Source organism: Delphinapterus leucas, chromosome 11 (genome assembly GCF_059928025.1).
Source record: "Delphinapterus leucas isolate spDelLeu-1000000601 "Yukka" chromosome 11, BTC_Dleu_Yukka2, whole genome shotgun sequence".
Lineage (NCBI taxonomy): Eukaryota > Metazoa > Chordata > Mammalia > Artiodactyla > Monodontidae > Delphinapterus > Delphinapterus leucas.
In genome coordinates, this window is record NC_143139.1 from 94,305,746 (window position 1) to 94,320,400 (window position 14,655).

A 14,655-nucleotide genomic window follows, 5' to 3' on the forward strand; every position below is an offset into this window, starting at 1 on the left:
TATAAAACAATGCTAAGAGCTTTTGTCCCATCATTTTCTGTAAAGAATTATGGTGAAACTGCCGGGGTTTATCCTGTAGGGTTTCCATGGTAAAACCACAGAATGTTTCCACTGCTGCCGCCAGTAGCACAACTTTTTAAGGCTATTCCAGTAGTAATCTGTTTCCCTTCCCAAAAAATGAACTGAAATGTTGCACTGAGCAGCTTCAATAAACCTAGTAAAGATCTTGATACAACTAAATCAGAGTGAGTAAAGAGATTTGTTCTCTAAGTCGTAGGTGAGGAAGGGCAATTGTCCCTAATCACTGAACACCCTAATGCTGAGAGTCTGACTAGGGTGAGCAGCTATAAAAAAAACCATTGGTCACGTTGTCTGAGGGCAGCAGAAGGCACAAAGAAGTAGGTAGACGTAGAGTCTCTCCTTGAGATGGCGAGAGTAGGAGTAAGGAGACATCAGAATCGTCTGAGCTGGGTCAACCGTCAGCATTCTGAATCGTCAGGTGGTCAGCAGTGCCTTTCTTGTTTGTGTCTTTTCTCTGTAGCTTTTTGTGAGATTGGAAGAATGTTACATTAGTAATCATGCTCAGAACTTTGCATGTTCTCTTACGTTCTTATTTGGTTACCGTCTTATTTCTGCTTTTTAAGGCTCTACTAATCAGTGTAGGTTTACTTGTTTACCTCTTAAGGAAAATAGACCACGGGTTGAATCATATGCTTTTGTTTTGAGCTGTATTTATACAAATTTTTTATCTGCAAAATGGCCACATTAGATCTGAGCCCAGTGCTTTGAATATCTTAAGATTTGTCTTGAAGACCTCTGTATTCAGTGCAGTCTTTCCCTGCCTTGAGTTCTTCATTTGTCTCTCCTAGACTTATTTAGTACTAATGCTGTTATTTACGAACTGGAAGTCCTTCTCATTCTCAAATATAAGAAAGGTCACTTGACTTCCTTTCCCACCCCATCACCAGTTTTTACCTCATGACTGTCATTACTCTTTAGATTGATGGGTCAACCTTGAGAACCATCTGCATGCAGCATGGCCCACTGCTGACATTCCATCTGAACCTAACCCAGGGCACCGCCCTGATCCGATACAGCACCAAACAGGAGGCGGCCAAGGCCCAAACTGCACTGCACATGTGAGTACCCAGCCTACGCTCACTGAGACAAACATGCATGAAGAGGCACATGTGAGTATTTGGGCACCTGCTTAATTAAACAGAGATGCACGAGAACATGCACACAAACGGCATCCTGACATGAGCAACTGCTTGAGTACCGAGGTGGCTGATCTCTTCTAATTACGTAAGCATGGATTGTCCTGTTTGTATCCGATAAGCAGAATTCCAAAAGTAACAGATTTGTGAAGCAGTGAGTAAATTTTTAGTACCGTGAAACAAACCCAGTATTGATGAAATGTGAGACGCTGGAAGTGCTGTCTCTTTTCATAGTAGGGTCTATAGCTGCTTGCTTTGGCCTCTCTGTGGGTGATGATGAATATTGTGGTCTTAGTGGTAGCAGGGGTTCTGCCTGAAGTAAGTGGGGCTGGATCAGACTCTGGCCATCCTCTTCCTCGCCACTGTCAAGGTGGTGAACAGAAGGAGCTGACTCCCCGTGGCTGCAGATGCCATGACAGAAAGGTACACACGGAACAAGCAAGTGATGGGGAGGTCAGGCAGTGAGCCCGGCCCTGAGACGAAGCAGCACTTCAGGTGCCTGGAGCTGGGTCACCTTGATGCTTGGGGCTGTGATCTTTTACCCCCAAGGGGAAAAAAAAAAGAGACGACATTTTACTTGACATACAAATTCCATGTCCCAAGGGATATTGATGTATAATATTCTCCAGTAGTCTTTGGATATCTGGAGATTGAGTGATACGTTGTTCTCAATCAGTACTTCTCAGTCACCTCTTGGTTAAAATGCAGGTTCCGATCCTGTGATTCTGAAAAGCGTCCAGGGGAGGTGGAAGCTGCTAGTCAAAGGACCACACTTTTGAGTAGTGAGGACTCAAAATACGCAGTCCCTATGCATGCTTTTAGGAGTTTCCTCAAATGCATAGCTCTCTCCCTCCCCTTTTTTCCAGGTGTGTGTTGGGAAACACTACCATCCTGGCTGAGTTTGCCACTGATGATGAAGTTAGCCGCTTTCTGGCACAAGCTCAGCCCCCTACCCCTGCGGCAACCCCGAGTGCACCCGCAGCGGGTTGGCAGTCCCTGGAGACCGGCCAGACCCAGTCAGATCCCGTCGGACCTGCTCTGAATCTTTTCGGTGGGTCCACAGGGCTCGGGCAATGGAGCAGCAGTGCTGGTGGCAGCAGCGGGGCCGATCTTGCTGGCGCTTCATTGTGGGGACCCCCAAACTATTCTTCTAGCTTGTGGGGAGTCCCGACCGTGGAAGACCCCCATAGGATGGGCAGCCCTGCTCCTTTACTACCTGGTGACCTTCTGGGAGGAGGGTCGGATTCAATCTGAACTTAGAACTTTCAACTCTGACCTCGTGACCTTTTTTGGAACAGCAGCAGCACTAACTTGACCTTTTCGTTTTTTTTTTCAACTTGCAATAAATACATTTTTAAAAGGAAAAAAGAAAACGGAGAGAGAAAAAAAGGTGGGTCATTGACAGACTGTCTGAGCACATAGTTGCCTCCCTTATAACTTCAGTTTTTTCGTTTGGAATATGAATCCAAAAAGAGAACATATCACTCTTGAAATACTTGAATCATGAACGCCAACCTAGAAAGACAATGTGAAGCAAGTACACATACCATTTAAATTTAAACACAAAAAAATTAAAAAAATTAGTTTCTAGTTTTTCACTTTTTTCATGTTATATGGAAGTTGTTGCTAAGAAACATATATACTGAAAAAAAAATAGCTTTTTAACTTTGTTTGCACTGGGTGTGTTTCCGTCCTTAGGTCTACCATGTTTGGGAGGGAGGGGAATTCAAAAGAATTGTTGGGGTGGGGGGAGGGAAGACTTGACGGAGCCTCACTTTAAAAACAAAAACACAAAAAACCTAAAAAAAAAAACAAAAAGAAAGAAAAAAAAGAAAAAAATTGTGATTGGCTGGTTGATAAATACCAGTGTGTTCTGGCACATGTAACTGCCCAGGCATGCTCGTTCTGGTATGTGTGTGCACGTGTGTTCATGTGCATTCGCGTGCATCCTTCTCTCTGTCTCTCTCTGTGTGTGTGTGTGTGTGTGTGTGCGTGTGCGCGTGTGCGCGCGCACGCCTGTGTCCTCCTCCTCCTCTCCCCATCCTGATTTCTCAGAAAGCTGCATTGCTGACAGTCCGCAGGCTGGCTGGCCGGCCATCTGCTTTTTATTTTTATTTTTATTTTTTTTAACTATGAGAACACAGGAGCACGAGCACCTCGGGGAGCCACTGCTACTGAAGCCACCCCGTTGGGCTGTATTGAGATGAACAGAGTGCTTTTTAATGAGGAAAGCAGGGAGCTCCTTTACATTTGCAAAGTAGCCTGAGCGTGAGTTTTCTGTCTCTTTTCTTTTGACCTAGCAGTAGAGTGGAACACTGCCAAGTCCCCAAAACTAGGAAAGCAGGAGGTACCTCTTGGAGCAACTGTGTGTTTATTTATTTCTGTTTTTTGAAGTAAGTGGCTACTAGTAGGCACATCTGAATATCTGTTAAATTTCATGCTGGCCTTTTCATTAGTCTGAATGGGAACAGACAGTAAGGTAGCTTTTAATGATGTGATGTCTCAAAAGCAGAAAAACTGTGTTCCCCCTTTCTTGTGTAATCAGGTATGAGAAATTGGTCAGAAAGTCAGGTAATGCTGAATTTAAAATTTCTATTGTTTCTCTTTAACATTTTACGAAAACAGAAAAGAAAATAAGTTGTGAGCAGCCTCCTGCAAGCATCCGCAGCTCCTCCCTCTCTGCCCCCTTCTTGCTGAGCGTTACCTGTGCCAGGCCGTGGCGTGTTACAGCACCAGGCCATCACTGACAGAAACGTTTACTTAACGAATGTTCTTAAACCAGTGTGTACTTCAAGCGTTTCCTTTTGTTTCTCTGTGTTGTGTATTTCCTGTGTATGTGGTTTTGCTTAGGCAGGTATAACTTAGCAAAGACTTAAGTATTGCACCTTTTTTTTGGTTTTGACCTCTTTTTTTTTTCCTTGTAATGTTGCTTTTTTTATTTCGGTATTTAAAGACTTTTTTTTTTTTTAAGCACCAATGTAGTAGTACTCTGGGCCGAATAGGGGGCAACTTTTAATCCACAGTTATCACCAACATGTATGTACTTATGTTGGAATCAAAATGTATCAAACTGCTTTTTGTGAAGAGTTACAGCAGACCTGAAGGGTACCCCTTTATACAAAACAGATGGCTGGCGGGGCGGGGGTGGGGGGTGGGGGGGACGTGTGCCGGTAACGTGGTAGCACTTGTGTGGACATCCCAGTCTGCATTATACTGTTTTAACATAAAGTGCCGACATTCTGTACCAGCAAATACCTGCCCATTCCAACCCTTGGTGGGAGCAGACCTCTACTGTCCTCCGTAACTTGCTGCTAGTGAGGACAAGGGAGTTTTTCTTTCTTTAGCATCTTCAGTGAAGGATACAACAATGCCTAATAATGTATTTGACTTTTAGCTTGTGTCTGTGGGTGGGTGGGTGGCTGTGTATAGGAAAAGGCAAAAACCAATTATTTGCATTTAAGTGGTTTTGTGAGACAAAGAATGGGAATTCTGTAGTCCTCTCAGTTTACTCTATTGATTATAAACCTAGCCTCAAAAGAGATTGACGTGCGTAATTCAAGTGAGTGCTTGCTCATGCAAGTCTTTATGAACCCTTTGTGGGTAGGTGGTCAAACTTGAGTTTCTAGCGTTGGTTTGGTCCCATCGGATGCCTTTAGAAAACTAACTGTGCCCTCCGGTTTTCATCACCACCATGCCCCTTCCACTTCTGCCCATGCACAAAATGTCTCCTTGGAGCCCCACCGACTGCTCTCTGCCTGGGGGCGCAAAACCCTGGCATGTGTGATGGCCTCCAGGTGAAGAGCAGCTGTGTTCACACATCTACAGAAGGCTGAATCTGAGTGTCCCTGGGCCGGGAGCATGTCCTGAGGCTCACGCGAGCCAGTGGTGACTGTCCACTGCCGCTTTTGGTTCCCTGGCATGTCCTCCCCACCCTCCTCTTTTCCTGCCTGTTGATTCCTTGACCTGCACTATGGGTTAGTTGAGTTCCTTAACGATACTACGGTGAAAGCCGGGTGCTAGAGCCCCTCTTGTTTACAAGACATAATGAGGGATTTGAAATATGTAAAAATAAACATGAGAAGCTAAAATGTTCTTCCATCATAAGCTTAAAGGGAAAAAAACTGAAAACTTAAAAAAAGACCAAAAAGTGCATATATATATACATATAAATATATATTTTAGATGAAGACTAACTCTGGGAGCATTTAACAGTGTTTTTTGTTTTTGTTTTTAACATTTATTTTCCTGCTTTAAAATTTGCAAGCATTCTCAGGAATTCTAGGGTAGGAAGCCAGATTTTGGAAGATGGTTTATTTAACCATATCTTATCCTAGATAGACGGCTGTTTCTTTCCTGTTAATAAACTTTTACAAGTTCCTGAAACTTCAGAAAGTTTAAACAATTTTTACTTAAAATGTAAAAAGAAAAGTCTCCAAACGTTATTGTCATACTGGGGATCACACATTTTAAAACACGTAGAAAGAAATATTTTTTAAAAATTATCAATTTAGCAGCAACAGGTAAATTCACGAGCTTAAAAGATATGGGAGAAGGATTAAGCTTTATAAGAGCTCTAGCATGGATTCATTGGAAATTGTGCATAATTTAGTGGGAGAGTGTTTGGTGTGTATAAATGGGAATGCCATCACTTTATTCCTTTCCGTTTAAGACTGAACATTTAAATCTCCCCTTGGAACTTTTGGTTTTCTTTAAAGGAACCTTTCACCCTGTCTCCCCAACCACAGCAACAAAAGAAAGGATCAAAGAAAGAAACAACAGCTTAAAAAAAAAAGTAACTCTAATCTGTAAAGTAGTATGGTTGGATTGCTGAGAATCTATGTAAAGAGTTAGGAAATATAGGTTAATAATTTTTGGAACAAATTTTAAATGTAGGCATTACTAGAGGAAAAGTATCTATGGACTGTTCTATTAATGAAGAATGTCCGTCTTACCTCCGTTTGTTAAGGGAGGAGGAGAAAGTAGAAGAATCTAATAAGGAACAAGTGGTTTTACTTTTTTAGCTCCCAGCTACCGTTGTGCTCATTTTAATTGCTGTTTTGAAGATCTGCTGCTTAATTATCCCCATCCCCCAGCAGGAGATGTGGAGTATTTCCTTTCAGTTTTTGGTGATGTCGAATTCTCTATTTGTATTCCCTCCTGGGCCAGGGGTTAGAATTCCCAAGCATGACCACAGCTTCTTTTAAACACCTAAGCTTCCCAGTGGGAAAGAAACTCCTGCTCGACAGGTAAAGGGAGTGGGTGGGGTTGCTGCCTGCAGTTTCTCTGAGACCGCTTTAGTGCCTTCGTACATACACCCACACATCCTAAGCAGGAGGAACTCGTGCGTATGTGCATGTGGTCCCGTCGCTCCAGACAGTAAGACGCTCACCCGTTACAGAAATTGGAGTGGTTCTGGACAGGCCCCAAAGGCAGTGGGCTAAATTTAAAGTCATTAAAGAAACAGAAATCAAGGAAGTATGCTTTTATGTCTTGATAATGTGGGATACCAAGATCCTTCCTCGTGCTGTCACCCTTTGTTACTGTGTATCAGCTTCTCCAGTGACAACTGCAGTGACTTGGAAAGGCTCTTTGTGTCGGGCCTTTAGAAAGGGGTTCCTGTTTTTCTGCTCTTCTCCTTTGTCTCCTCCCTTTCCCATCAACTCCCTTTTTCTTGACCAGTTGCTGGAAGCTTTGCTTTTTTGGTTGTCAGTGACCTAAGAACAGGATATAGTGAGTATGTAATGGAGGAGGAAAACTTTTCTTTCCATGGTATTCCTTGGCAAGAGCCATGTCTGCTGAGAGGTTAGATGGCTTCAGTACACTTAGAAAATGTGGTGGAAGCATCTTTTCTTCCACTGCATTCTGGCATGGGTACAGGGGCTTGCTGGTGACCTCTCATTACATGGATTTACTTCATGAACATTTTGATCATGTAAACTTGAGCTTTCCAATTTTTACCAGTTTCCTGTTTTTTTTTAAACACTTGATTACTAGTGGCCAGAGATATCCCACTCTCAAACGTGAACTTGGTTTCTGTCTACCATATGAGTAGCCAAAAGGAAAGAAGCACTAGAAGGGGAAGGGAAGTCTTCCATCAGACCGGAGACCTCTCCTGGCAATTAAGATCCAGTGCCATGACCTAATTTTAGGTGTTTAAAAAAAAAGTACAGACCTCCTAGACACTGTGACGAAATGGATGGTCCATGTGGCATCTCTGATCCCCCAAGTCCCCAGCCCTTGATATTTTTCATTTACAACATTCACGGAAGTTAACTTAGCAGTGCCGCAAGTTAAGGTTCCAAAGCACATCCTTTCATCAGTGTCCCCCAGTAAATCAACATTACGCCTTGATTGCCATGCAGTCCGTTTTATTTATAGCAACTTGATTTTCTATTACTGTGGCTCCTGTTCTAAGAACTTTCCCACCTCTTCTGACGTGAATGTAGCAGAAGTTAGCAGTTGGTTCTTCCAAGTTCCTGTGGGCTGCATGTCATGTGTAAGATATGCAGAAAGAAAGAAAAGAAAAAAAAAATTACTGTCGAAGAATTTGGAAGACCTGTTATTAATATAGCTAGCAGCAACTAAAATTTCACAGGCTATTAACTAGTTGCAAGTATTCACTCTCAATTTCACCACTTTTTGCGGGGGAGGGGGCAGTTTTTGTAAGATTAACAGCCAGATTGCATATCGACCTCAGATGCTGCGTACTTTTTAGTTTTATTTTTTCTATTCTGCCATCTCGACTGCTAAACAGAATGAAGATGTCTGTGAGCTGAGCAGAATGCTTAGGCCAAGCCTGTCCTCTGCTGTGTAAACAGGATGTTTGCAGCAGACTTGGCTGTAGTAGCCATCTCTAAGATTAGGGAACAATTGAGTCTTTATGTTGAAAAGGTCCCCTTCTTCCCCCATCCTCAGAGTTCAGATTCAGCATACAACACTCTAGGTTGTTGTTTTGAGTTTGGGTTTTTTCTTTTACTTATCTATAAGGTCTTTAGGAGTAGAGATACATTTTTAGCTGGTTAAAAAAAAGAAATCAAACCTGTTCTTCTCCAGTGTTTTCGCCAAGTTTTGTCACACTTCACGTCTATGCATTAACTACACTTCTTAGTGTTACTACAAAGAGAAATCTTACTGTTTTCCCTCCCGTGAGTGTACAACTAAGGCTGCGTGCGACAGTGCAGATGAAAATAGTCTGGCCCATGTGTGTAACCTCAGCAGTTAATCAGAAAACGGAGTGCCCTTCCCCTCAGCTGCAGAACTGCACCACAGCCTCTCTGCTTTCTTATCCAGAAGTACAGGGTGTCCAAGCAGTCTAGAAACAGGCAGGTGTATAAAATGTTGTCAAGGACATCATCAGTCTATTTCTCTATTTCCAGATTTAGTGCACACCCTGTGATAAGGCCTGTAGGTTTATGGCCAGTGCCAAAGGTGTGTGTATTTTCAGAGATGGTCCCCATTTGTCAATGATGGCGTTGTTTTCTTGACCTGAAATTTGACAAAGGAGGCACTGGCATCACATTCTTCATTTGAAATAATTACCAACTTCAAGAATCTATGAACATAGTAATAACATAATTAAAATTGAGCAATGACCCTGGCTGCTTCAGCAGAGGAAAGAGGCCACAGACATGCACAGGATGGTGAAGGGAACACCGGTCAGGAAACAGGGCTACACCCCACCGGCTGGGCATCCACGCCATCCTCATGTTTACGGTCACTCCCCTCTGGACCAATTACCAAGTATTCAAATATTTGAGTGGGTTTTTTTGTTTGTTTATTTTTTGAGTGGTTTTCAAACTGTCAGTCTGTTACAATAACCTCCAACCATCACCAAAATAAAATAGCAAAAGTGATAGAAACTGCCAGTGTTTGCCTCACAGAATTTAAATAATTTCCTCTTCAGTTAGCCGCACACCTGAATTTGTTTTTAACGACAACTGTGCACACCGGGAAAAATGGTACTGCCCTGAGCAAAAGGTCTCTGCAAAATTCAGCTGTTGGTTCTTCATTGTGACAAACGCTTGTTTTGTTCATGGGAGGAGAAAGGTCAGAAAGAGGCAAGAAGTGTTCTGTTTTAAATTGAAAAGAAATAGTGTTTCCCTAAAGCACTTTGTGCCTCAGTTTCACTTTCAAAATATAAATCACTGTTTTGAAAGTAAATTCCCAATTGGAATTGATCCATTTTGAGCCAATATTAATTAGCTGGGATTGTTTTTCTCAAAAAGTGAAAGTCCTCTTTGCTGCTGCTGGTGAGCAGCAGAAGAGAAACTGGAGTAGCTTCCGATGTTGTGGGGCGAAGTGCCTTCCTTCCTTTCTGGTCCCCCACTTCCCTGGACCTCTTACTGCATCTGGCGGTCCTTCTCCTTGGGGTCCTGAAAGGCGTGCACAGTCCTCGGAGGGCTGGGTTGTGAGAGGTGAGGGGATGCCAGGAGCCACTTCGCTGCAGGACCAACCTGACAGCAGAGCTTTATGGAGAGGAAGAGAGTATATCCTGCGTGTGTTCGCCAAAAATGAAAAAGGGGACTGTTTATACAAAACAGAGCAAAAACCTTTGGAACCCTTAAAGAAGTTACATACCTTTTAAAGGTAGTAGAGTTTTTCACCAAGTGATACATTCAGCATGACACTTCTTGCCAGACATTTCGGGATAAGTTAAAATATATGTGTTTAAAACACCATCCCACCCCACCCCTTTTTAATTTTTGTCCAAGGAATTACTTACTTAAGTGTAGTATTTCTGAATGTGCCTTTGTGAGTTCAGAGACCGTCTGTTTTAGGAAGAACCTACCCGTTGGGATAAAACAGAAAGACGGTCAGCTTGGTCTTTAGGGAAGTCGGCATTTCTCCGGACCGACCCCGGGGCGTTTTAATTGCACAGTGTAGAGTCGTGGGGGAGAGGTTCCGGGACTTGGGAGAGGGGATGACGAGGTGATGATGCACAGATGACAGAGACCAGGTTAGTCCAAGAGTGCAGGTTGAACTTAATCTCTCTGCATTGCCTAGTCTTCTTCGTGTTTATGTGTGTGCGTGTGTGGCTGTGGCTGTGGCTGTGGCTGTTTTAGTCTTTGTTTTCCCGTAAGCACTGGAGAATTGAAATATGGTGATGCTTGTGACACACTCGTGCACGTCGAGAAGGCTTTTCTCCCTCCTGCCTCACGCACGGCAGGCAGCGCGTTGCCACCCTTTGAGTCTGTGTCCTGAGAAGGCAATTCTTTTCCCAAATGGAAGTCACATAACGTTGCTGTTTGTGCAAACAGGGTATCACACACGAGGAAAAGGCTTTTGAGAGGATAAGATTGACGTGTTTGTGAAAGAAAAGAGAAAAATCTGCAATCATATTTTATTTCTTCAGAACTATTATAGTTAAACATAGAAATCTGCAGTGTCTCTTCCTTTGTTTCACGTTTGTTTTAAACAATTCCACCTCTTCTCCCCACTCCCTCTCTTTTCTAAAGAGAAATCAAGTGAATGCTAAGGGCCATTTCCATAATTCCTCAGAACTCCCCAAAGAGGAAAACAATCCCTCCGCAAGATTCCTTCAGCTTCATTCAGGAAGACACAGGGAGGAGAGATGCTGCAGCTTCCGGGGCTTCACTCTCATTCCTCTCTAATGGCCTTGAAATGTATTATTATGCAAATGTGAATTTTGATACTGAATTTAAGAAGAGGTTGTTGGATTTTTCTTTTTTCAAAAAAAAAAAAAGGTCCCATATGTGGTCATCATTGCTTCTTTACTTTGTAACGTGTGAATTGTAACTATGCATTCTGCAAAGGGGGGGGTGGGAGGAGAGGGCAGAAAGGGGAAGGAAGTAGCTTTGTATCCTTGTTCTACAGTTTCTGTGTCCATGGTATCCCCTCAAGCTGGCAGGGAAGGGGAGTGAGAGTAAGAAGCGGTAAGGTCGGCCCAGTGAGGTAGAAAGAGACCTGTGAGTCCGGCCTGGCACTTCCTGGGGGGCCTGCAGTCCCTACCAACCAGTGTGGTACGGGATGTCCATCCTAGCCGTGCAGTGTCAGCCTGGTGCAACAGGAGGGCCCGGAAGGCCCCCGTGTTATCCGGAAAAAAGTGCTCACCCTGTCCTGAACTCAGAACCCTTTCCAGCTCAGGAAACCTTGCCTCACTCGTGCTGACCTTAATCTTTATGTCATTTCAAAAAAAAACTCCTCCTCCTCGCTCCGTTTTAATTTTTCTTTCTCAGTCATTTTTAAGTGAATTTAATTGTAAGGAAACTTTCTTGCTCTACGGGGAAGAGGGCTGTTGCTTGACAGGCAAACAGGGCAGCTCTCCCCTATCCACTACCCCTCCACCATATGTGACCTCTCTGCTTCCCCTGCAGTTACTAAGCTGTGTGTAGCTAGTGAGCAGCGAGGTGTTTGACACGGGAAAGCCCACAGCCTCCTATTTGTCCTGACAGCATCCCTCTGTTGATCCTTCCTGCAGTCAGTCGTGGCCCTTGCATTGCTCTGGTCTAGGCATTACTGGCAACACACAGTATCGGAAGCAAGAGACCGCCGTGCCTGGAGCCAGTGTTTCCCTGCAGCAGTTTTGCTGTTGATGTTCACAGTACTGTAACTAGTAACAGACTTGATCACAGTCTCCTCGTGCCCCTGCAAGCCTGCACAGGCACGATCTCATCAGGGTTCCAATCTGTTAGATTGCCTTTAGACAAAAAAGAAAACAAAAAAATAAAATTCTGACGTTTCAGCTGTCTAACACAAAACAATACCTCGAGGTACATTTCCCCTGCAGTGTAGACCCTTAACTCCCCTCCTTTTCTGACATCGGTGGGTTATCCTTGGAAAAATATGAACGTGTAGATAGCAGGATAACTTTTACAATTTTTCTTTGCTGTGAAAGTAACCCTAAAATATGATGTTTTCCACTTCTTTTTTAAAAGCCATCAGAAGTTTCAGATCTTATTCTTTCATGTTTAAGAAGAGAAAGCAGAACAGGTTAGGGGAGTGGACTTGCATTTGTGGGGTGATGTTCTCTCCATTGCCTCCCATACACAGTGACGACAGACAGACCAGTGTTAAACCCTGCTCTGAATAGATGCCATCTATTCTAGCTCTAGTTCCAGGGTAGGGAGTGTCTGGATTTCTCTCTTCCAGAAGATCCATCCCCTCCAGGGACTCCAGAATGTTTTCTCCTGAGACCTTGAGTTCTCAACCTTTCTTGGTTCAAACACACACACACACACACTTTGAGTAACTGAGTAGCATTCTGTAGATCATAAAGAGAATCAGTCCCTGGCATTTCAATTTTGTGCTGTAGAATTCATAGCCGTGTCGCTTTGCGATGCTCTGGAAATGAATTGATTTCTTACTTAGAAGGAGACTCAGCTGAGACGTGCAGGCAACCTCCCTGAAAGGCCCACGCACCCTCAGGTGTCCCTCCCTCCACAAGGCTTGAAGCTGACTTTAGGTAGAGGTAAATAAGTTTAACGAGTGCTGCTTGTAGGGATCTGTCAGCTACTGCTCTCCTAGATTTGGCCGCTCATGAGGCAGGACCAGAATAGATCGTTTTGAATAGCTTCTTCGCAAACCCCCTAGCTCCCCCCATCTTAAAGATAAACCCTGTATCTGTCAGGAAGCCCTTTTTAGGTTGGGCTCGCTGATCTTTGTCTACTGACGACTTCCTTTGAGGGAAGAAGCTTGATGATAAATGCACGCATATCCACCACCCACCTTCTGATCTGGGCGCTGTCGACCTGCGAATTTTATTTCTGTTGTTTGTGTGGAAGCCCCTTTTCTATCAGTCTCCTTCCTCTGGTCCCTCCTGAGTTTTTCCTGCCCTTCTGTCCCTCTGCGACGCTCCCAAAGGGCTCTGCTGATCTCTGCACTTCTGTCCTGGGACACTCCCCCCCACCACCCTTTGCACACACCAGTGACCAAAGTGTGTCCAGTGATCTCACAGAAGACCTAAAAAATGGTGCATGCACCATGAATGTGCTCACAGAGACACGTACACAAGATTCTGCACCCTTGGCCTTAACCTCAGTGTGACTTAAGGTGCAGGAACATTTTTAACAGGTTTTAAAGAAACAAAAAAACCCTTCCCAGAGGAAAAAAAATAAGCAGATTCAACGGCTCAACCATGCCCACTCCTAACGCTCCACTATTTGCTTATGACTTACTCTGTGCCCACCCCACCCCTCCCTGTTTCGAGTAACCAAAAACAGATAACAGAAGCAACCCGAGGAGAGGTTTCTGGACTATTTTCTCTTTCTCCATTTAGATGGAGATATATATGCTGCTTTGGGTTCCATAATCCTAGGGGGCTATGTTTACATAGTAAAATACATCCTACCAAATCAGGAAACTGAATATGGGAATCTCTGCAATGAGAGGTCACTGACGGTGAACAAGAGAAGTGAGGGCCCTGGGGGATGGCGCAGAGGAGAGACGGAGCAGTGCCACCTGACGGCCTGGGACGTGTGGCTCCTCCCTTCGCTTCTCTCCTTGCCCCCTTTCACAGAAGGTGCAGAGAAGGGCATCAGAAAGAGGCTGGATCTTTCAAAGGCAGCTTTCCAACTTTGCACACAAACAGGTAACAGGAAGGTACAGCAAAAATCCTCTCATCTGAAACACTGTCCGCAGAAACAAAACCTGTAAACATGACTGAATAGCTGCACAATTTTGATGCTCTCTGCAAGTTACCTAGAAGTGTTTTGTTTTTCTTATACTTGAAATAGCTTTTACAATGTTATTTTGGTGGCTTTCTTTTCTCTCTGCTGGTGGGCCGTAGAGAAAGTGGATGACGGGATTTAAGGAAGTTTGAGGGGAGAAAAGGGAGGCTATGGCATTGTCTTTTTTTTTTTTTCTCTTAAACATAGAGGTTTAATCAAACTCCCATATGTTGAAATTGCTCCTCATATGACTGGTTTTACATGGACACAGAAACTAGGCACTTTAGAGGTGCACTTGCATGGCAGGCTGGGCCCCCCTTTTCTATATTTTATTTTACTTTTTTAGTATAGTGGTACTTAAAATCACTGGTTCACTTAAAAAACAAACAATAAAATGTTAAACTCTACTAATGTACAAATAAGCTGAAAAGTTGCATTTTATGTGTATTTTTTGCCATAGCAGGTACTGTATTTCTCATGCTGGATTTCAAAAAAAAAAGTCAAAAACAAAAAAAACTAAAGGGTGGTCTTTTATTGGATTGTGACAGGTTGAGTAATAAGGAATTAAGTCGTCGTCATTTCATTAAAACTGAGAGATGATGTAATGCATATATGAGTTTTCTGAAGGGTTTTTTTGGGCTTTTAAGCAGCTTATTTTTGTTTTTGTTTAGTTTTTTATTTTATTTTATTTTGGAAAGATATGATTGTATTATGTGCAACTCAGTTGCTTACATTATAACTACAAAATATTTTTGGGTTCCTGGAAAAAAAAAAAAGAAAAAAGACTAATAAATGTGTTTGGCTGCTAAGCA

The 14,655-nt window shown here is 43.3% G+C and overlaps 1 protein-coding gene across 18 annotated transcripts in view; it reads left to right on the forward strand.

Annotated features, from left to right (window-relative positions):
* Positions 1-14,655, forward strand: part of TNRC6B (trinucleotide repeat containing adaptor 6B) — a 261,176-nt gene extending 246,521 nt beyond the window's left edge. For 17 of the 18 annotated variants that reach the window (XM_089920034.1, XM_089920033.1, XM_089920028.1 and 14 more), the window contains 2 exons: positions 1,000-1,139; positions 2,084-14,655. In XM_089920034.1, the coding sequence (XP_089776160.1) occupies positions 1,000-1,139; positions 2,084-2,471 (528 nt within the window). In that variant the 3' untranslated portion in view covers positions 2,472-14,655. The remainder of the gene's footprint in view (positions 1-999; positions 1,140-2,083) is intronic. The other variant, XR_016394820.1, reaches the window with a different exon arrangement.